At 44.0% G+C, this 20,924-nt stretch overlaps 1 protein-coding gene and 1 long non-coding RNA gene across 3 annotated transcripts; one reads left to right on the plus strand and one right to left on the minus strand.

The window, feature by feature from the left end:
- Positions 1 to 4,133: 4,133 nt before the first annotated feature.
- On the minus strand, positions 4,134 to 9,747 carry LOC139367730 (uncharacterized). 2 transcript variants are annotated; one of them, XR_011626881.1, is made up of 5 exons: positions 9,345 to 9,747; positions 9,122 to 9,228; positions 8,857 to 9,002; positions 4,723 to 4,883; positions 4,134 to 4,357 (listed from the first exon to the last, which is right to left on the minus strand). It is a non-coding gene; the product is annotated as an uncharacterized lncRNA (long non-coding RNA). The 2 variants fall into 2 exon arrangements; XR_011626880.1 differs by having other exon boundaries at positions 4,134 to 4,883.
- Positions 9,748 to 17,666: 7,919 nt separating this feature from the next.
- On the plus strand, positions 17,667 to 20,547 carry LOC139368835 (protein BTG1-like). The gene is made up of 2 exons (XM_071108241.1): positions 17,667 to 18,212; positions 18,360 to 20,547. The coding sequence occupies exons 1-2, from the start codon at positions 18,095 to 18,097 to the stop codon at positions 18,704 to 18,706; spliced, it is 465 nt and encodes a 154-aa protein (XP_070964342.1). The 5' UTR covers positions 17,667 to 18,094; the 3' UTR covers positions 18,707 to 20,547.
- The last annotated feature ends 377 nt before the right edge of the window (positions 20,548 to 20,924 follow it).

A 20,924-nucleotide genomic window follows, 5' to 3' on the forward strand; every position in this document is an offset into this window, starting at 1 on the left:
GACGCTTCTGTTTCCTCCAGCTAGCTAACGACATATCAAACCGAGACTTCAACCTTTGACAGACATTACATTTATTGGTTTTAATCATGTTTATAAAGCTACCCACTATGTTTTATTATCAAAGCACTCAATGGGAATGACTCAACCTCTTATTTAAACCAGGACAGTGCAATGTGTAGCAAGAGGAACAGCTGTACACATCTCTTCAATGTTGCACTGAATTCAATGCACTTTGGACCCATTCTATGGATGCACCTGCCACTGGACATTGGAAGCAGTTATACTTCCCTATGACTAATAGTTGAAGGACAAATCTCATCACAGCTTTGAAAAATTGTTGAAAAATAAATTTGATTTAAACAATTGTAGAAAAAGAAATGCACTAGCAATTGGCCAGTGTTTTAAGATATACTACGGCCAGGTGTGTTTTTGCACTATAGATGGGCTTGCACACTCCTACATACTGTACTCTACTCATTGTAGTGTTTGTGCAATTGACATTCAGAGCATTTTACAGTGGAGCCTGTAGAGTCAATATAACTCAAAGCTAAATAGACATGCTTTGGAATGTGGATGAGCAAAGTGGCAAACAGTGTTCAGTATCTTACAATGACTTAATTTCAAATAATAAAGTTGACTCATACACGTACATTGCATAAGTGCAGTGCTGTTCATCAGTCATTTTGCTTGCTTTGGTTTTGTGCATGCCCCAAGTTATTGCATGATCAGGGGTCCAATGTAAAACCGTTTAGCACTTGGTGAAGAATGCATGACAGCCTGAAGAAATTCATCCTGTCCCCAAGGGCCCTCACAGTGTCATACAGGAGAACCATTGAGAGCATACTGTTGGGCTGCATCACAGCCTGGTACGGCAACTCCACCACCGCTGACCACAAGGAACTACAGAGGGTGGTACACTCAGCCAATCACACCATTGGGTGCATACTGACTGCCCTCTAGGACACCAACAACACCACGTGTCGCAGGAAGGCAAAGAAGATCATCAGAGACCCCGCAGACTGTTCTCCCCGCTTCCATCACTCAGGCGCAGGCAGTATAGGAGCATCATGGCAAAAACTGAAAGACGATCCAATATCTTATACCCCGAGACCGTGAGGCTGCTGAATAGCCCCCACCGGCTCCCCCTGTCACCATTCCCACCCCTTGCTGCTCCCCCTATGAACATCCCCCACCTCAACAGGCCCTGCCCCACCTAATGGACATGTATTGTGCTGAATAGCCACCACTAGTCAGCTACTTGCTCCTCCTCCCCCCAGTCTTGACCTGCACTGTTGGAGCTCAAAACTTTAGTTTCACTGTACCCTGCAACCCTGTGCATGTGACTAAAACTCTCTATAGTGTCCAAATTCCATTCATATACACAACCTATCATAAGTATTCACCCCCCCCCCCCTGTTTTTTTTCTCCACATTTTGTGTCAAAGTGTGATTAAAATATATTTACCTGTAATGTTTCTTTTAAAAATTCTTCAAGCTGTCAAGGTGTTTGGGACTAGACAGAAATGTTCAAGTCTTGCCATATATTTTCAAACAGATTTAATACAACTTGGCCACTCAGGAACATTCACTGTCTTCTTGGTAAGCAACTCCAGTGTAGATTTGACATTTTGTTGTAGGTTATTGTCTTGTAGGTTATTGTTTTGCCAGTCCTTAGCTCCATCCCATTTCTTTGTATCCTGAAAAACTCCTGTCTTTGCCGATGTCAAGCACACCCATACCATGATGCAGCCACCACCATTCTTGAAAATAAGGAGGCAGTTAATGAGTATAATGGATTTTCCCCAAGCATAAGGCTTTGCATTAAGGCCAAAAAGTGAATTACTTTGCCGTGTTCTCCCCCCTCAGTATTACTTCAGTGCTTTGTTGCATACAGGATGCATGTTTTGGATTATTTTATATTCTGTATGTGTATTCTTCTTTTCATTCTGTCATTTAGGTCATTACTATGGAGTCACTATAATGTTGATCCATCCTCAGTTTTCTCCTATCACAGCCATTGAACACGGTAGCTGTTAAAATCACCAATGGCCTCATTGTGATATCCCTGAGCAGTTTCCTTCCTGTCCTTCAGTTCAGAAGGATGACAATCTTCAATTTGTCTGGGTGGTTTAATACATCATCCACAGCATAATTATTAACATGACCATGCTTAGATATTCAATGTCTTATTTGTTATTGCTACCCATCTACCAATTACTGCCCTTATTTATGAGGCTTTTGAAAAGCTCTCTGGTCTGTGCTTGAAATTCAATACTTGACTTAGGGACCTTACAGATGTGTGTATATAGGGGACAAAGGAAGGGGTAGTCATTACACAATCATGTCAACCCCTATTATCTGACAGTTATTCCATGTAATTTATGTGATTTGTTCATCCAAATTTAACTCCTGAACAACTATATTTTAGTTATTAAATTAGTAAAATTGTAGAATTTAATTTTAACATTGAGTATTTTTTTGTATATCAAAATATATATTTCAATCCAACTAACGCAACAAAATGTGTAAAAATCCAAGGGGGTGAATACTTAGAACCATCAGGTTATAATGTAATTAATCACCCTCCCCGTCCTTACCACAAAAACAATCTGGTCATTGGAAATGCATTTTATTGATTACACATGTGTATGTTATGTATTTGCACATAAAATGTGTACAGAATGTTTGTGCGATAATAGGCCAGTTTTCCTAACACCTGTCCTATTTTGATTCAGTGCTGTCAATCATGAAGCCTGACCTCAAAAGACCTGAAAAAAAAACTTGAAATGGTTGACCCCAGTAAAAAAGAAAAAGATATACAGTTGAAGTCGGAAATTTACATGAACTAGTTTTAAATGACGCCAACCTAAGTGTATCAACCACTCCACAAACTTCTTGTTAACAAACTACAGTTTTGGCAAGTCAGTTAGGACATCTACAGTGGTGCAAAAAAGTATTTAGTCAGCCACCAATTGTGCAAGTTCTCCCACTTAAAAAGATGAGAGAGGCCTGTAATTTTCATCATAGATACACTTCAACTATGACAGACAAATGAGAGAAAAAAAATCCAGAAAATCACATTGTAGGATTTTTAATGAATTTATTTGCAAATTATGGTGGAAAATAAGTATTTGGTCACCTACAAACAAGCAAGATTTCTGGCTCTCACAGACATGTAACTTCTTCTTTAAGAGGCTCCTCTGTCCTCTACTCATTACCTGTATTAATGGCACCTGTTTGAATTTGTTATCAGTATTAAAGACACCTGTCCACAACCTCAAACAGTCACACTCCCAACTCCCTGTCCCCCTGCTTAAGCCAGTACATGTCCAGGCCCGTCTGAAGTTTGCTAGAGAGCATTTGGATGCTCCAGAAGAAGATTGGGAGAATGTCATATGGTCAGATTAAACCAAAATATAACTTTTTGGTAAAAACTCAACTCGTTGTGTTTGGAGAACAAAGAATGCTGAGTTGCATCCAAAGAACACCATACCTACTGTGGAAACATCATGCTTTGGGGCTGTTTTTCTGCAAAGGGACCAGGATGACTGATCTGTGTAAAGGAAAGAATGAATGGGGCCATGTATCGTGAGATTTTGAGTGTGAACCTCCTTCCATCAGCAAGGGCATTGAAGATGAAACGTGGCTGGGTCTTTCAGCATGACAATGATCCCAAACACACCGCCCAGGCAACGAAGGAGTGGCTTCGTAAGAAGCATTTCAAGGTCCTGGAATGGCCTAGCCAGTCTCCAGATCTCAACCCCATAGAAAATCTTTGGAGGGAGTTGAAAGTCCGTGTTGCCCAGCAACAGCCCCAAAACATCACTGCTCTAGAGGAGATCTGCATGGAGGAATGGGCCAAAATACCAGCAACAGTGTGTGAAAACCTTGTGAAGACTTACAGAAAACAAAGGGTATATAACAAAATATTGAGATAAACTTTTGTTATTGACCAAATACTTATTTTCCACCATAATTTGCAAATAAATTAATTTAAAATCCTACAATGTGATTTTCTGGATTTTTTCTCTCATTGTCTGTCATAGTTGAAGTGTACCTATGATGAAAATTACAGGCCTCTCATCTTTTTAAGTGGGAGAACTTGCACAATTGGTGGCTGACTAAATACTTTTTTGCCCCACTGTACTTTGTGCATGACACAAGTCATTTTTCCAACAATTGTTTACAGATTATTTCACTTATAATTCACTGTATCACAATTCCAGTGGGTCATGAAGTTGAGCTGTCTTATTTTGGTGGTCTGTATGCTATCTATCTTCCAGATCTTCAAAAAGTGAGCACCTGTGTCTCTTCATGTAATAGACCAATGGTACCTAGATTTCAGACCCTATGAGTAGCTGTAGAGAAAAAGAAAACATACCGTCATTGGCATCCATCACAAGTATCAACGACATTAGATAAAAAATGTATGACCTAGTTGCTCAACAAAGTAGGCAGCTTAGAGAACTATAATTGAGAGCCACACACTTTCAGTCCCATTCATTTCCTCTGATCGTGCTCAGGCCACACTGTCCACCTCAGGCAGGTGCAGACATCTTTGGCCACCTGGCTCATAGTGGCTGAGGTGCGTGTGGAGCGATGTCATCAGGAAAAAGGGTTGCCGTTGAACATGCACAGTGCATATCTAGTGGTTTTGTACAGGTGTGTGATATCCTAGTCTGATAAAGAGAATAGTAATCTACACACAATGTAGACCACTCACCATCCTCAAACTCTAGAACCTTGTTGTAAGATGGGAGGAGCCAAGCCAATGGCCTTGCCAGGGAAATAACGATTGTAGTAGAGGTCCACTCTCACTTCGACCCCTGCAGGGGGTCACAGTACCCTGTCAGTAAGGAGAACACGTAGTTCTCTCCTCCATGTCTGCAAGGAAAGCCGGAGGCAGATTGTGAATACCGCACACTCATAAGACCATTTCCTTCACAACTGTCCTTTTCCCCCCCCACCTTTATTTAACCCGGTAGGCCAGTTGAGAACAAGTTCTCAATTACAACTGCAACCTGGCCAAGATAAAGCAAAGCAGTGCGACAAAAACAACACAGAGTTACCCGTGGGATAAACAAACGTACAGTCAATAACACAATAGAAAAATCTGTATACAGTGTGTGCAAATGAAGTAAGGCAATAAATAGGCCATAGTGGCGAAGTAATTACAATTTAGCAAATAACACTGGAGTGATAGGTGTCCAGATGAGGATGTGCAAGTAGAAATACTGGAAGAGATGGTCCAGATTGTCTAGTCCAGCTGATTTGTAGGGATCCCGATCTTGTAGCTCTATCAGAACATCAGATGTTAGGATTTGGGTGAAGGAGAAGCGGTGGCTTGGGCCAGTTGCTGCAGGGGGTGCAGAGCTGTTGGCCGGGGTTGGGGTAGCCAGGTGGAAAGCATGGCCAGCCGTAGAGAAATGCTTCTTGAAATTCTTAATTATTGTGGATTTATCGGTGGTGACAGTGTTTCCTAGCCTCAGTGAATTGGGCAGCTGGGAGGAGGTGCTCTTGTTCTCCATGGACTTTAGTGTCCCAGAACTTTTTGGAATTAGTGCTGCAGGATGCAAATTTCTGTTTGAAAAAGCTAGCCTTTGCTTTCTTAACTGACTGTGTATATTGGTTCCTGGCTTCTCTGAAAAGTTGCATATCGCGGGGACTATTTGATGCTAGTGCAGTACGCCACAGGATGTTTTTGTGCTGGTCAAGGGCAGTCAAGTCTGGAGTGAACCAAGGGCTATGTCTGTTCTTAGTTCTCCATTTTTTGAAAGGGCATTCTTATTTAAGATGGTGACAAAAGCACTTTAAAGAACAACCAGGCATCCTCTACTGACGGGATGAGGTCAATATCCTTCCAGGATACCCGGGCCAGGTCGATTAGAAAGGCCTGCTCGCAGGAGTGTTTTAGGGGACCCTTGACAGTGATAAGGGGTGGTCGTTTGACCACGGACCCATAACGGACGCAGGCAATGAGGCATTGATCGCTGAGATCCTGGTTGAAAACAGCAGAGGTGTATTTAGAGGGCAAGTTGGTCAGGATCACATCTATTAGGGTGCCCATGTTTACAGATTTGGGGTTGTACCTGGTAGGTTCATTGATAATTTGTGTGAGATTAAGGTCAACTATATCCCAGTTTAGGTTACCTAACAGTACGAACTCTGCCGATAGATGGGGGGGGGGGGGGGGGGGGCAATCAATTCACATATAGGCCCCCTTTAGCAGTTCTATCTTGATGGAAAATGTAATTGGGGATGGAAATTTCTGCATTTTTGGTAGCCTTCCTAACCCAGAATTCAGACACGGCTAGGACATCAGGGTTGGCAGTGTGCTAAAGAAGTGAATAAAGCAAACTTAGGGAGGAGGTTTCTGAAGTTAACATGCATTAACCAAAGGATTTTACGGTTACAGAAGTCAACAAATGAGAGTGTCTGGGGACACGTAGGGCCTGGGTTAACCTCTACATCACCAGAGGAACAGAGGAGGAGTAGGATGAGGGTACGGCTAAAGGTTATAAGAACTGGTCGTCTAGGGCATTCAGAACAGAGAATAAAAAGGTGCAGATTTCTTGGCGTGGTAGGATTTATTCAGGGCATAGGGTATGGTAGGGTGCGAGTACAGTGGAGGTAAACCTAGGCATCGAGTGACAATGAGAAAGGTTGCATGTCTGGAGGCGCCAGTTAAGCTAGGTGCGGTCTCCGCATGTGTGGGGGCTGGGACAAAGGAGCTATCTGAGGCATGTTGAGCTGGACTAGGGGCTCCGCAGTAAAATAAAACAATGAGAGCTACCCTAAACAACAGTATACAAGGAATATTGACATTAGAGAGAGAGGCATAAAGCAAACACAGGTGTTGATTGGGAGAGCTAAGACAACAACGGGTAAATGGCGATGAATGGGCAGAGAGGGTCAGTTAGCTACACACAGACTCTGACAGATAAACAAAATTAAGTACCGTGTTAATGAACAGTCCAGCAGGCATCAGCTGTGTAGCCGAGGGTGATCATAGGGTCCAATGAGCAGCAATAGATGAAACAGGGCGCCGTTCGGTAGGCGTTACTACACTAGGCGAGCAGGAGTTCAAAAGGCTAGTGGGCCAGGGCTAGCAGATAGGTCTTCACCGACAGAGGCCGGTTGAGAGCACATAGGCTGAATTACGTCAGCAGACCAGCAGTGATGGATCGGCGGGGCTCCTTGTCAACAAACGGTCGAGGCCAATTGGCAAGAGAGGTATTGTAGTTGGTGTACATCGCTTGCTAGCTGAGAGATGGGCCTAGCTCGAGGCTAACTGGTGCTTGCTTCTGGACAAGGGCTTTAGCCACAATAGCCACTCGGTAGCAGCTAGCTAGCTGCGATGATCAGGTTTGATGGTCCAGATCTTGCGGCAGGAATCCGGTAATGTAGTGGAAAAAAGCAGCACGATATGCTCAGGGCTGATATCGCGCTGTGCAGACTGGCAGGTATTATCCGGGCTAAAGCAGCTGGTGTCTGAGCTAAAGTTAAAGACCGCCAGCAGTGGCTAACAATGACTAAATAGCTAGTAGCTAATTAGCTGGCTAACTTCTTGAGGTTCCAGTTATAAGGTCTAAAAAATATCAGATCCATACCATATTGGGTGAGGCGGGTTGCAGGAAGTTATATTTAATTCTAAAATGTAAAAAAAAAAAGAGATTTCAATATATTGAAATGCACACAGAAAACGACCCCAAAAAACAGAATATTTACACGGGACAAAAACGTCCTACTGCTATGCCATTTTGGATACGTCCTTCAGCTATTCACTTGTGCTTATAATCTATAAAGGCAGCAGAATTAGCGAAATGGGCCATAACAGGAAGGGTTAGGTGAAAGCTACAAATGTCCCTAGATTCAAAGCAAGGAACTAAACCTGTGTAAACAGTCATATGTTTGTGGGCTATACTCAGCCTTGTCTCAGGATGGTAAGTTGGTGGTTGAAGATATCCCTCTAGTGGTGTGGGGGCTGTGCTTTGGCAAAGTGGGTGGGGTTATATCCCTGTCCGGTGGGGTTGGCCCTGTCCGGGGGTATCATCGGATGGGGCCACAGTGTCTCCTGACCCCTCCTGTCTCAGCCTCCAGTATTTATGCTGCAGTAGTTTGTGTGTCAGGGGGCTAGGGTCAGTTTGTTATATCTGGAGTACTTCTCCTGTCTTATCCGGTGTCCTGTGTGAATTTAAGTATGCTCTTTCTAATTCTCTCTTTCTTTCTCTCTCTCGGAGGACCTGAGCCCTAGGACCATGCCTCAGGGCTACCTGGCATGATGACTCCTTGTTGTCCCCAGTCCACCTGGCCGTGCTGCTGCTCCAGTTTCAACTGTTCTGCCCGCGGCTATGGAACCCTGACCTGTTCACCGGACGTGCTACCTGTCCCAGACCTGCTGTTTTCAACTCTCTAGAGACAGCAGGAGCGGTAGAGATACTCCTAATGATCGGCTATGAAAAGCCAACTGACATTTACTCCTGAGGTGCTGACTTGCTGCACCCTCGACAACTACTGTGATTATTATTATTTGACCAGGCTGGTCATTTATGAACATTTGAACATCTTGGCCATGTTCTGTTATAATCTCCGCCCGGCACAGCCAGAAGAGGACTGGCCACCCTCATAGGCCAAAACCTAGAGAGGAGCCAGGCTATCTAGGGAGTTTTTCCTAGCCACCGTGCTTCTACACCTGCATTGCTTGCTGTTTGGGGTTTTAGGCTGGGTTTCTGTACAGCACTTTGCGATATCAGCTGATGTAAGAAGGGCTATATAAATACATTTGATTTTGATATGTACATTTTAGACCTTGCTTGGAGTGAACCTATTTTAAACAGCCTACAGAATCACCCATTACCTGGCATTGACTATGTAGCTGAGGTCAGGGGGTAGGGCTCCATTGTTCGACACACAAGCAGCCTCTTGTTTGGGGTATCTTGGAGAAGTAGTCCGAAGTAGTCCCTTGACGTGTCAACATCTCTACAGAGTCGTCAGGGCCATCTACTGGAAAAACATGCGTCAACATTCATTTTTTTGTATTTCTCATTAGTAGATGTTATAAAAACAGCTGATTGCTATATTTTGGAATGTATGCTTTAGTAACACAAGTCAGTTGCTCTAACCTTTTCAGCGAGCACCTTGACTTCAGCCTATGTCTGCAAGACTTCTACAAGGTTTCAGAAGGCCATGTATTCCATAGGCAGAAAACACCTGATATCCAAGTCAGATACTGTGGGACAAAACAACAGAGGCATGAGAGAATTGTGTAACCTCAACGTGTTTCTCAGGGAGCCATTTAAACATCCCCTCACATGAGTGATAATAACATAAAGGAGGTGATCTAACCTGGCATGATCAAGAGATGACAGCATGCCACTGAGTCCATGGGTAAAATGGTGGGTGAAACTCCAGATCTGATGCGTTCACCGTCTGGTGAAGCATCTGAGCAACACTGCACCTCCTGCAGTCAACACACCCAACGACGATAGGGCCATCTTTCTCCTGGACAGACTGGCAAAATACATGTTGAGTGCCTGTGGAAATGGTGAAATCAAGGTCTTCCTAGCTAGTTAGCTAGCCAGGAAACGAATGCTACCGGTGATAGATGACCTTGCTATATTCAAAACAAAATTCCATTACAAATCCAATATTACCCAATAGAGAAAGGCTGTAATTAAGATATACCTCAGATTACCAGATTAGTGATGACGAGATTATTCAGACGAGTTCTGCTGCTACAGCACACAACTGTCCCATGAACCGCAATGCTTGCACCCAGCTTTACTTTGCTCTGAAAGTTTCCTTTCCTGTGCTTAGTGCAGCGTGAGTATGTCCACCAGGTGGTGATCAAGGGGAGTTACCAAACAATCACAGTGACATAACTGTCCTTCAGCTTCATCTGTAACTGCACTGTTGCTGGTTTAAGTCTGTAATGACACGTCTGACACCCAAATCGACATTTAACATCAGAATGTATAAACAATTTGGTTTGGGTCAGTTTTAGGCTTTTGCTATTCGGTTTAAGCGTCAGCTGACCTTATATAGTTTATCCCACTGTTACTGTAACCAGCCATACATACCAATGGCTGAGACTAATATAGATCTCCGCAAACTCAAACAAGGCCGTGACAACAAAGAGAAGAGTTTAGAGCTGCGTTCAAATACTAATACTAACAGTACTATTTTTTTGTGATGTAAATTTAGTATGTAGTATGCTTATTGGTCATAGTAAGGATATAGTTAGTATGCCAAAAGTTCTCGGGTGTCGTACTTCTTTCGCGAAAATACAAAGTATATAAGCAGTGGGCCCTATTTATAATACAATTCTTCCTAAAATGGGCGTGGCTTCACTACGTTTTCAGATTTGAAAAAAATGTTGGGTATAAATGCAGCCGAAGTCCGGCAAGAGCGGATACAATTTCATTGCTTTAACTAATTATGACAAATGTTAAGAAAATGTTGAGCAATGTAATAAAGTAATTACTTTTCAAATAAGTTACGCTACATTTTATGTTGGCTATGCTGTCCTTAAAAACCGCATAGCATATCATTACAGCAGTAGGTTAGCTAGCTACCTAACGTTAATTGGCTACTAATACATCGAACTTGCCAGTATATTAACTACATGCTATCTAACGAACTACCCAACGTTTATTGACTTGATTATTCACGTCATTCTTAGCTAAGTGGAAAATAGTACATTCACTATCTACTCCAATTTCAGAGTACTCCAGTCTGTCAGAGCACAGAATATATATATATTTTTTTGTTTATAACTAGGCAAGTCACACATTTTTTATTTACCGGCCAAACCCTGATGACGCTGGGTCAATTGTGCACCACCCTATGGGACTCCCAATCACAGCTGGTTGTGATACAGCCTGGATTTGAACCACGATGTCTGTAGTGATGTCTCTATCACTGAGATGCAGTGCCTTAGACCACTGCGCCAATCGGAAGCTCTCACGCTCAACACCTGTTGAATATGGCCGGTGTTGGCAAAAAAAGCATAATTCAATTGTTGCAAGTGTAACCGACGTGAAACGGCTAGCTAGTTAGCGGTGGTGCACGCTAATAGTGTTTCAATCGGGTGACTCACTCGCTCTGAGAAGTAGTTGTTCCCCTTGCTCTGCAAGGGCCGTGTTTTTTATGGCGCGATGGGTAACGATGCTTCGTGGGTGTCAGTTGTCTGTGTGCAGAGGGTCCCTGGTTCGAGCCCGGGTAGGGGCGAGGGGACGGACTAAAGTTGAACTGTTACATTGGTGCCGTGACCCGGATCACTGGTTGCTGCGGAAAAGGAGGAGGTCAAAAGGGGGGTGAGTTTAACCGATGTGAAATGGCTAGCGGTGGTGTGCGCTAATAGCGTTTCAATCGGGTGACATCACTCGCTTTGAGACCTGAAGTAGTTGTTCCCCTTACTCTGCCGTGGCTTTTGTGGCGCGATGGGTAACGATGCTTCGTGGGTGTCAGTTGTCAGAGGGTCCCTGGTTCGAGCCCGGTGAGGGGATGGACTAAAGTTAAACTGTTACACAAGCAGCACAGTGACTGTCACCAAAGCTCTGGATAACATGAAAAAAGCCTAACCAGCTCCGCTTGGGCGAGTAAAATGGTCAGAGTGAGGCCTTCTCGCATTTGTGTCTGGAAGCTAGCTTGTGAGCTTGACTGCTGTTATGACACCTCAACCAGAGCTGCGCTCCGAAAGGGAAACGCTCTGAATTTGTAACAGACAATATGGCAACTCGCTCTGAATTTACGAACACAGCCTAAATGTATAGCTAGTCATTTGTTATGCTAACGAGCTAGCAAGAGGTTGCATAGCAATATCATCAACTTCCGATCAAATTATAAAACTAGCTAGCCAGCTATGGGTAACTGTAGCTATAGTGTCCATTATATTTACAGTCATTGGCATAAACAGAGGCAATAAAACAGAGCAAAGACTATTTTGCTGGGCTGTCTATCTCAATTAAATTTAAATTTATTGGCATGGGAAACATATGTTGAAGTGAAGTGAAATAGATAATAAACAGAAGTTAAATAAACAATAAATGTACAGTAAACATTTCACTCACAAAAGAATAAAGACATTTCAAATGTCAAATTATGTCTATGTACAGTGTTGTAATGATGTGCAAATAGTTGAAGTACAAAAAGGAAAATAAATACACATAAAAATAGGTTGTATTTATAATGGTGTTTGTTGTTCACTGGTTGCCCTTTTCTTGTGGCAACAGGTCACAAATCTTGTTGCTGTGGTATTTCACCCAATAGATATGGGAATTTATCAAAATCAGATTTAAAAAAAATGCTCTGTGGATCTGTGTAATCTGAGGGAAAAATGTGTCTCTAATATGGTCATACATTTGGCAGGAGGTTAGGAAGTGCAGCTCAGTTTCCACCTCATTTTGTGGCCAGTGTGTCTAGCGAGGTAGCGAGGTCTGCCTTTGGCGGCCTTTCTCAATAGCAAGGCTATGCTCACTGAGTCTGTACATAGTCAAATCTTTCCTTAATTATGGGTCAGTCACAGTGGTCAGGTATTATGCCACTGTGTACTCTCTGTTTAGGGGCAAATACCATTCCATTTTGCTCTGTTTTTTCGTAAATTCTTTCCAATGTGTCAAGTAATTCTCTTTTTGTTTTCTCATGATTTGGTTGGGTCTAATTGTGTTGCTGTCCTGGGGCTCTGTGGGGTCTGTTTGTGTTTGTGACCAGCTTGCTTAGGGGGCTCTTCTCCAGGTTCATTTCTCTGTAGGTGTTGGCTTTGTTATGGAAGGTTTGGGAATCGCTTCATTTTAGGTGGTTGTAGAATTTAACGTCTCTTTTCTGGATTTCGAAAATTAGCGGGTATCGGCCTAATTCTGCTCTGCATGCATTATTTGGTGTTTTACGTTGTACATTGAGGATATTTTCTTTGGTTTTTGCATTCTTCATCAAACCATTTGTCATTGTTGTTAATTTTTTTAGTTTATCTGCTTGACATTTTTAGATTTGATAGGGAAGCTGAGAGGTCAAAAATATTGTTTAGGTTTTCTACTGTCAAGTTTACTCCTTCACTATTACAGTGAAACATTTTGTCCAGAAAATGATTTAGAAGGGATTGAATTTGCTGTTGCCTAATTGTTTTTTGGTATATTTACACACTACTTTCCTTCCAGCTACAGTATTTCTTAATATTATTCAGTTCCTTTGGCTTTGATGCTTCATGATTGAGCATAGCTCTGTTCAAGTAGAGTGTGATTTTGTGTGATCTGATAGGGGTGTCAGTGGACTGACTGTGAACGCTCTAAGAGACTCTGGGTTGAGGTCAGTGATAAAGTGGGTTAGAGTGGGTTAGGTCTGCTCTAATTAGCATACCCCCTGAGTTATTTCCCTGTTTCACACCTGGTAGTTTGGTGGATGGGACTACCAGCTCTCTGTAACCTATAAGGCAAACCAGTGGGTCCGTCTCCTTTATACCATGGTTCTTGTAGGATGTCAATGTCTGTATTTCCAATTTCTTTGATGAAGTCTGGGTTCCTGTTCTTTAGGACAAAGGCAGACTACCTCAGATCTTGTATATTTCAGGATGAGATAGTAAACGATTTGTGTTCCATTGTGTCTAGTGTAGTTTTGTGTGGTTTAGGCCCGGACCATCACAGTAGGTGTGAGCAGAGCATGTTGAGCATCTGATACATACCTCTTAGGTCGCAGGATGGGGCTTGGGCGGGTGTAATAGGCTGGGCCTGTTACTCTGCTCACGGCCTAGGCATATGTCCTGTTGTCATGTTGAGGTCCTTGTCACAGGGGCGGGGGACATGGGGTGGGCAGAAGGGGAATAGGTCTGATATGGGGGGGCCTATACTGGGTGTGGCCAGGGTTTGCTTGGTGTGGTCGTAGCTGGTTGGGGTGTGGCTGGTGATGCTGTAAGTCTGGGTGTAGGTCCTCTTGGCGTGGGTTCTCTTTGTGCAGGTCCTTCGGGAGGGGGTCTCGCAGGTCTGGGAGGGTGTCTCGCTGGTCTGGGCGGGGTGTCCGTTACTCTGTTGCTCCTGTGTGAGGTGCTGGGGCTACGGTTGAGGGTGACATCCTTCAGTCCTGGCAAAAGTTGGGATTGCTGCATTGTAACGCCCGGGGTGTAGTGGGGAAAAAGTCAGGCGTAGGAAGCAGAGAGTTCAGGGTAGCGCTAACTTTTAATGCACCACAACGGTGAACAGATGCCAACCAAAACAAATGCCCCAAACACGGGGACTTAAACAGTCCAGCAAAAAACTCAAACACACGGACAACCATGACATACAGACTTGTACACATGTACATCGAATAATCCCGCACAACCAGCAGGCGGGTCCAAGATGTACCCCACCGGTACCCAGCACCTCTCCTCCGGACCGTACCCCTCCCAGTCCACGAGGTACTGCAGGCCCCTCACCCGGCGTCTCGAGTCCAGAATGGCCCGTATCGTGTACGCCGGGGACCCTTCGATGTCCAGAGGGGGCGGAGGGACCTCCGGAACCTCATCGTCCTGCAGGGGACCAGCTACCACCGGCCTGAGGAGAGACACATGAAACAGTTCTAGGTGAGTTTGGTGCTGACTCACCTGGGGTGACCGAGAAGTGTTCCGCCTGCCCTCTCGACTCCCAGAGGGGCCCCCCCAGCACCGATCGTCATGTGTGTCCTCTCCGACCACAGCTGGTGAAGGGGGAGCCTCCACCTCCGGTACCCCTCGGCACGGCCCCCCCTAACTCCATAGGAATGGGAGCGGGAGTGCTAGGTGGTGGAACGAACAGGACCCTCTCCGAACGCTCGCGGGTAGCCAGCAGATTGTCCAGCCGGATAGACATGTCTATGAGTTCATCAAGGGAGAGAGTGGTGTCCCGACATGCTAACTCCCTGCGGATGTCCTCCCGGAGACCTCACCGGTAGTGGTCTATCAGGGCCCTGTCGTTCCACCCAGCCCCAGCGGCCAAGGTCCGGTACTCCAACGCGTAATCATGTGCGCTCCTCTTCTCCTGCCTAAGGTGGAACAGTCACTCGGCCCTCTGAAGGGTGATCAAACATGGCACGAAAGCGGCGGGTGAATTCTGGGTAGTGCTCCTATGCAGAGTCTGGGCCATTCCAGACCGCGTTTGCCCACTCCAGAGCACGACCCGTCAGGCAGGAGACGAGGACACTCACCCTCTCCGCTCCCGAGGGAGTGGGCCTCACGGTCGCCAGGTACAGTTCAAGTTGGAGCAAGAACCCCTGACACCCCGCCGCCGCTCCATCATAATCCCTCGGGAGCGCAAGACGGAGAGCGCCGAAGCCGGAGGGGGAGGGAGGAGAAGGTGGATCCAGCGCTGGAGGAACCAAAGGTGCAGAGAGGAGACCACTCGTCTCCCATCGGTCCATTCTCTCCATCATCTGGTCCATCGCCGATCCTATCCGATGGAGGACGGTGGTATGATGGAGGACATGTTCCTCCATCGATGGGAGGGGGTTGGCAGCTACTCCTGCTGACTCCATATTGAAGGTGCGGGATTCTGTAACGCCCGGGGTGTAGTGGGGAAGAAGTCAGGTGCAGGAAGCAGAGAGTTCAGGGTAGCGCTAACTTTTAATGCACCACAACGGTCAACAGACACCAACCAAAACAAATGCCCCAAACACGAGGGACTTAAACAGTCCAGCAAAAAACCCAAACACATGGGAAAACCGTGACACACAGACGTGTACACATGTACATCGAACAATCCCGCACAACCAGCAACCAATCAGCCTAAACCAAACACAGGTGAAACCAATAAACAGAAAAGGGGAAAAAAGGGATCAGTGGCAGCTAGTAGGCCGATGACGACGACCGCCGAGCGCCACCCAAACAGGAAGGGGAGCCACCTTCGGTAGGAGTCGTGACATGCATTATAGGTGGACCTGGTCGTAAAGGCTGTTTAAATCCAGGATGGTGGTGGGCCAGGTAGACATTAGGGTCAGGTAGACATTAGGGTCAGGTAGACATTAGGGCCAGGTAGACATTAGGTTTTGAGGCACAGTCTTACGAAGTTCTTGCATTCACCCGCTGTATGGAGACAGGGTGAATGTTTTTTTGTGGTAGCATGTTGGAGATGTGCGTTGGGGAAAGTGAAATAAGCTTTTTCAGTCACTCCCTTGAGTGCTGTGGCCACCCTTTCCTGCTGGGCCCTCAGGTAATTTGTGCCTGTGTGAATTATGATGTGGCTGGGGGACCCTAGTCTGCCCTCTGACAACAGCGCCAGGGCATGCCTAGTGTTTGGGCACCAGAGTTTAGCCACTTTGTGTTTGGGAAAATGTTTAACCTCTTGAATGTATTTGCCGTTTGAGTCAATGAGGAGCACAATCTCTGGCTTTTGTGTGTCCTCAGTGGATGTGTGGGGGTTGTCAAGAGAGCTATCAGGGGAGCTGACAGGGGGGCTGTTAGCGGGGGGTGTCTTTTGGGTTGGTGTGTCCTGTGTTGTCTGTCCCGTTGTGGTGTTGAGGATGTGGTCCGGGTCTGAGATCAGCTGTTCTGCTGGCTTCTCTGGGGGAGTGTCTTGCTCTCTTTCACACCTCAGCTTTCTCACCTCCTTCAGTGCCATGTGTGCCTCTTTAAGTTCTCTCACCTCAGTCCGTAGAGCAGCCAGCTCTCTCAGACAGCCGTCCATCTCCACCTTCTGCCCTCCGGGTCTTGTTGGGGGCGTGTTGTTGTGCTGGTCTGTTTTGTGAGTTTGTTCTGTCTGGATTGTGTGGACTAGCTCTCTGAGCTCCACCATGTCCCTCTCCAGCTCTGTGAATTTATCCCTCTCAATGATGGAGGAGCAGTGCAGTTGTTTGACCTGGGTGTGTTTAGTACTGGGTGGGGTGACAATTCAATTTCAATTCAAGAGGCTTTATTGGCATGGGAAACATGTGTTAACATTGCCAAAGCAAGTGAGGTAGATAATATGCAAAAGTGAAATAAACAATAAAAATTAACAGTAAACATTACACATACAGAGGTTTCAAAACAATAAAGACATTACAAATGTCAAATTATATATATACAGTGTTGTAACTATGTACAAATGGTTAAAGTACACAAGGGAAAATAAATAAGCATAAATATGGGTTGTATTTACAATGGTGTTTGTTCTTCACTGGCTGCCCTTTTCTTGTGGCAACAGGTCACAAATCTTGCTGCTGTGATGGCACACTGTGGAATTTCACCCAGTAGATATGGGAGTTTATCAAAAATTGATTTGTTTTTGAAGTCTTTGTGGATCTGTGGACTATCCTCATCTGCAGGACATCATCTGCAGGACAGTTTGAAGAGGTGTGATCAGACTCACTCAGGATGGCATGGGAAACATATGTTTACATTCCCAAAGCAAGTGAAATGGATAATAAAAAATAAGATAAAAAATAAATAGATAATAGAGCTCTCTCTCTCTCCCTCTCTCTCACTATGAATGTGTAATCAGGTTGGCATAGTAAAGCTTGGCTGGGTCAGTTCAGTAGTCTGAAAAGGGTGTGCAATATTAGGTGTATGCCTTGCTTTAGTTTAGAAATATTAAAGTGCCGCAAGAAAGAGCTTTTGGCCTGAGTTGTAAAATGTGTTATTTGATGTAGTACATTTTTTAAACTCACAGGTGGCGCTGTGATTGAGTTCTTCGATTGAGGTGCTGCGTCACCATAGAGAAAGAAGCTTTGTGACGTCATTTTAACAACGTTTGGTCTGATTGGTAGATGTGGCTTTGTGACGCAAAACTAATGTTTAGCAGCTAAGGGGTGAAGTTATCATATTCTATGAACATTAAATTCATTATCTGAAAATGTTTTATATCTAAAGTTATTTCTTTATTTTCACTAGATCCAATCAAATTATCGGACGTTTGGTAGGTGCCAAATTGTAGCTCCTAACCCTACATTGTCTCAGTGAATTATTGTGGCTTCCGTTTTGCAACTGACGTTAGCTAGCTTTTACAACTGGACAAAAGAAAGACAAACGGCAACTGGTTGTCTCTGGACCTTGTTGTGTAGCCTTTGTTTCAACGGAGGAAAGTCTACATTTAGCTTGACATTTCGGATATAGAGCCAACTTGGGCTCATTGCTATTCAACGTCTGGCTGATGAGATAAATAGCATCTGCTTCGAAAATGAAAACTGAAGTCTCAACAGCGGCCAGCTTTGTTGCCAGATTGCTGAGAGCAACTGGATACTTGTCGGAAGACCTACTGAAAGAGTTCACCCATTCCTTGGAGGAAGCTTTAGCAGGTAGAGTATGTAGCTAGCTATGTAAAAGCCATTGTTGTGTTGTTGACATTTCAGAGCCTATAGACTACTAGTTAGTTACTATTAAGCAAACTAGCTTAATTACCTCTGAGTTGGGTCTAATGCTTTGCTCTCATTGCCCTCTTACAGAGCACTACCAACACCACTGGTTCCCCCAGGCTCCATGCAAAGGCTCGGGGTACAGATGTCTCAGGATCAACCACAAAATGGACCCCTTGATTGGCCAAGCAGCTTGCACCATTGGACTCACTCGAGAACAACTCTTCTCACTCCTGCCCAGTGAACTGACGATGTGGGTTGATCCGTACGAGGTGTCCTATCGGATAGGAGAGGATGGCTCCATCTGCATCCTCTACGAGTCCACTCCACCAGTGCCAACTAATGCCAACACAACAGACATGGTCAGCTGCAAGGAAGAACTGAGATTTGGAAGGCCAAGCCCATCCAATTCGTTCATGATGACCGTCTCAAGCTAATATTTTTTTTATGTTCAGAGCTTTCTCTGTACACTACTGTATCAGTTCTGCCCCACATTTTGATGTAATTAAGACATTAAAAGGGATTCTTAGGGATTTTGCCAATAAGGCCCTTTTTCTACTTCCATAGTGTCAGATTAACTCGTGGATACCGTTTTTATATATCTGTGTCAGGTATGAAGGAAGTTAAAGCTAGTTTTGCAAGCCAATGGTAACTAGTGTTGGCACAATGACTGGAAGTTTATGGGTATCTGTTAGCATGCTAGCAGATACCATAGACTTCCAGTCGTTAGCAACTTCCTTCATACTGCATGCAGAGACATAAATGGTACCCACGAGATCATCTTACTCTGGGGAAGTAGATAAAGGGTTTCATGGCCAAAACCCCAAAGTATCCCTTTAAAGATTTTAGTATTACTGCCACACCCTGTTTGTTTGTGACTCATGAAAATGCTAAATTGTTTTCCATTAGTTCCATGATCTGTAACTTAAGTACTGTCCTGAAGCAAACATTTTATAGATTTATATTACAATTAGTTGTATTTGTAATAAATTCCTCAAAAGCAACTGTTCCTCTATCAACAATGGACTCATGTTGGGCAGGATCATGGTTGTGTTCAGTAGGCATGAAAATGCATGTTCTTATTGGACATTCATTCCTCCTGTTTAGTGCCCACTGAACACAACCCAGTTGATTGAGGCGTCTGTATGTTAGAGGGTAAGGCTGCCATTGTAAGCTCAGGTGTATTCATTATGCCAATTGTTGCTAAATGTTTTGCAAAAACCGTTTGCTACAAAACAAGTTTCTATTGGATAAATTCTGATAGGTCCCTCCTTGTTTCATTCCGTTTGCAGTCGTTTGGATAGTAAACCGTTTCTGTTGAAAGAAGTAATGAATACACCCCAGGTGTTGATCAGGTTGAAGATAAGTTGTTAGATGGCGGGATATTTAGGTCACTTGGAGCCTAAGCTGCAGCTGACTGAACATACTGACTGTATTAGATTGTATTAGAGGTTCTGATCTTCCATCCCTTCACGAAAGGCAAAGGAGCAGTGACATAAGCATGTTTGACCACTCCAACTTAGGGGATCAGTATCGCACAAAGACACTCAGTTGATTTATGAATAACACAGATTTTGTAATGATAGAAGAGTGAAATGGTGGCAGGGAAATGAGCACAGGAGGAGCCCAATGGACGATGTAACCCTACACCTGCAATGAGGTTGAGAAATTGCATTTCTAGTCTGTAAAGAGCAAAAAGAATTGACTAAGATGGTCAGGAAGAAAACCAGCACACACTCAAGGAATGAAGCTTGGGAAGTAAACTGAAGCTTCAGATTCTCATCGACAAAGCAGATGTATGATAAACAGCTGCTAGCAATTGTAGAATACTTTTTAGGGGAACATATTTGCCGTTGCATACCATCAGAGATGACTTTGTCCTTTCTTTTGGTTTGGTATTTCCATCTACAGTATTTCCATCTACAGTTATTTCCATCGACTGCTCTCAATGGGAGTGAAAATATGCTTTTTGTCTAAAACAAATCATTGATCGGTAATAAGCATAATATAAAATTTAAAAAAGTATTTGTTTTGGCTGGTTTGTTGTCCCTGAAGTGAGATGATATGGACCCAAAAGGCTTGAATCTCTGCTCTTGCCAAAGTAACTTGTTTATCATTAATTTGATCTGTTACAGCAATGAACCATTTCCACATACTTACCTTTTTTCAATAAGACAGGCAGTCATAAAAGGGCAACACAGTTTCAGTGTCTAGGTACGACTTGTCCTGTGCAGCAGATTCTACAAAGACTCCCATTAAACCTCTTTTTATGTCTAAAGCAGACTTCAGTGAAAGTACACCTCTGTTTAAGTAATCAAATCATATCCACATGCTCATGGAGTCCAAGATTCTGAGTAGAAAATAAATGGGGAATAAACTATGGGGGGAAAATGGTCAGTCACACCTTACACAAAAACTATAGAAGCATGTTTGTATCTACTGTATCACATATTAACATGATATGTCTCACTCTGGGAATTCACTTCTAGGACCACACATCTACTTTATAAAAATATAGCCAAAATTCTCATCTCATCACCTTTGAATATAAGTGAGATTGCTTTGCAAAAGTGCACTGAGAGTATGATGAATATAATAATGCTAATAATAATGGAAATTACACCATATTGTTATTGCATTAAAATGATGTTAAAT

The sequence above is a fragment of the Oncorhynchus clarkii genome, chromosome 16 (assembly GCF_045791955.1).
Source record: "Oncorhynchus clarkii lewisi isolate Uvic-CL-2024 chromosome 16, UVic_Ocla_1.0, whole genome shotgun sequence".
Classification (NCBI taxonomy): domain Eukaryota; kingdom Metazoa; phylum Chordata; class Actinopteri; order Salmoniformes; family Salmonidae; genus Oncorhynchus; species Oncorhynchus clarkii.

Excerpts from the sequence above, each read along its gene's own strand:
- LOC139368835 (XM_071108241.1), top strand. The coding sequence starts at position 18,095 with ATGAAAACTGAAGTCTCAACAGCGGCCAGCTTTGTTGCCAGATTGCTG. Across the intron at positions 18,213-18,359 it reads CTTGGAGGAAGCTTTAGCAG|AGCACTACCAACACCACTGG; the intron begins GTAGAGTATGTA and ends GCCCTCTTACAG.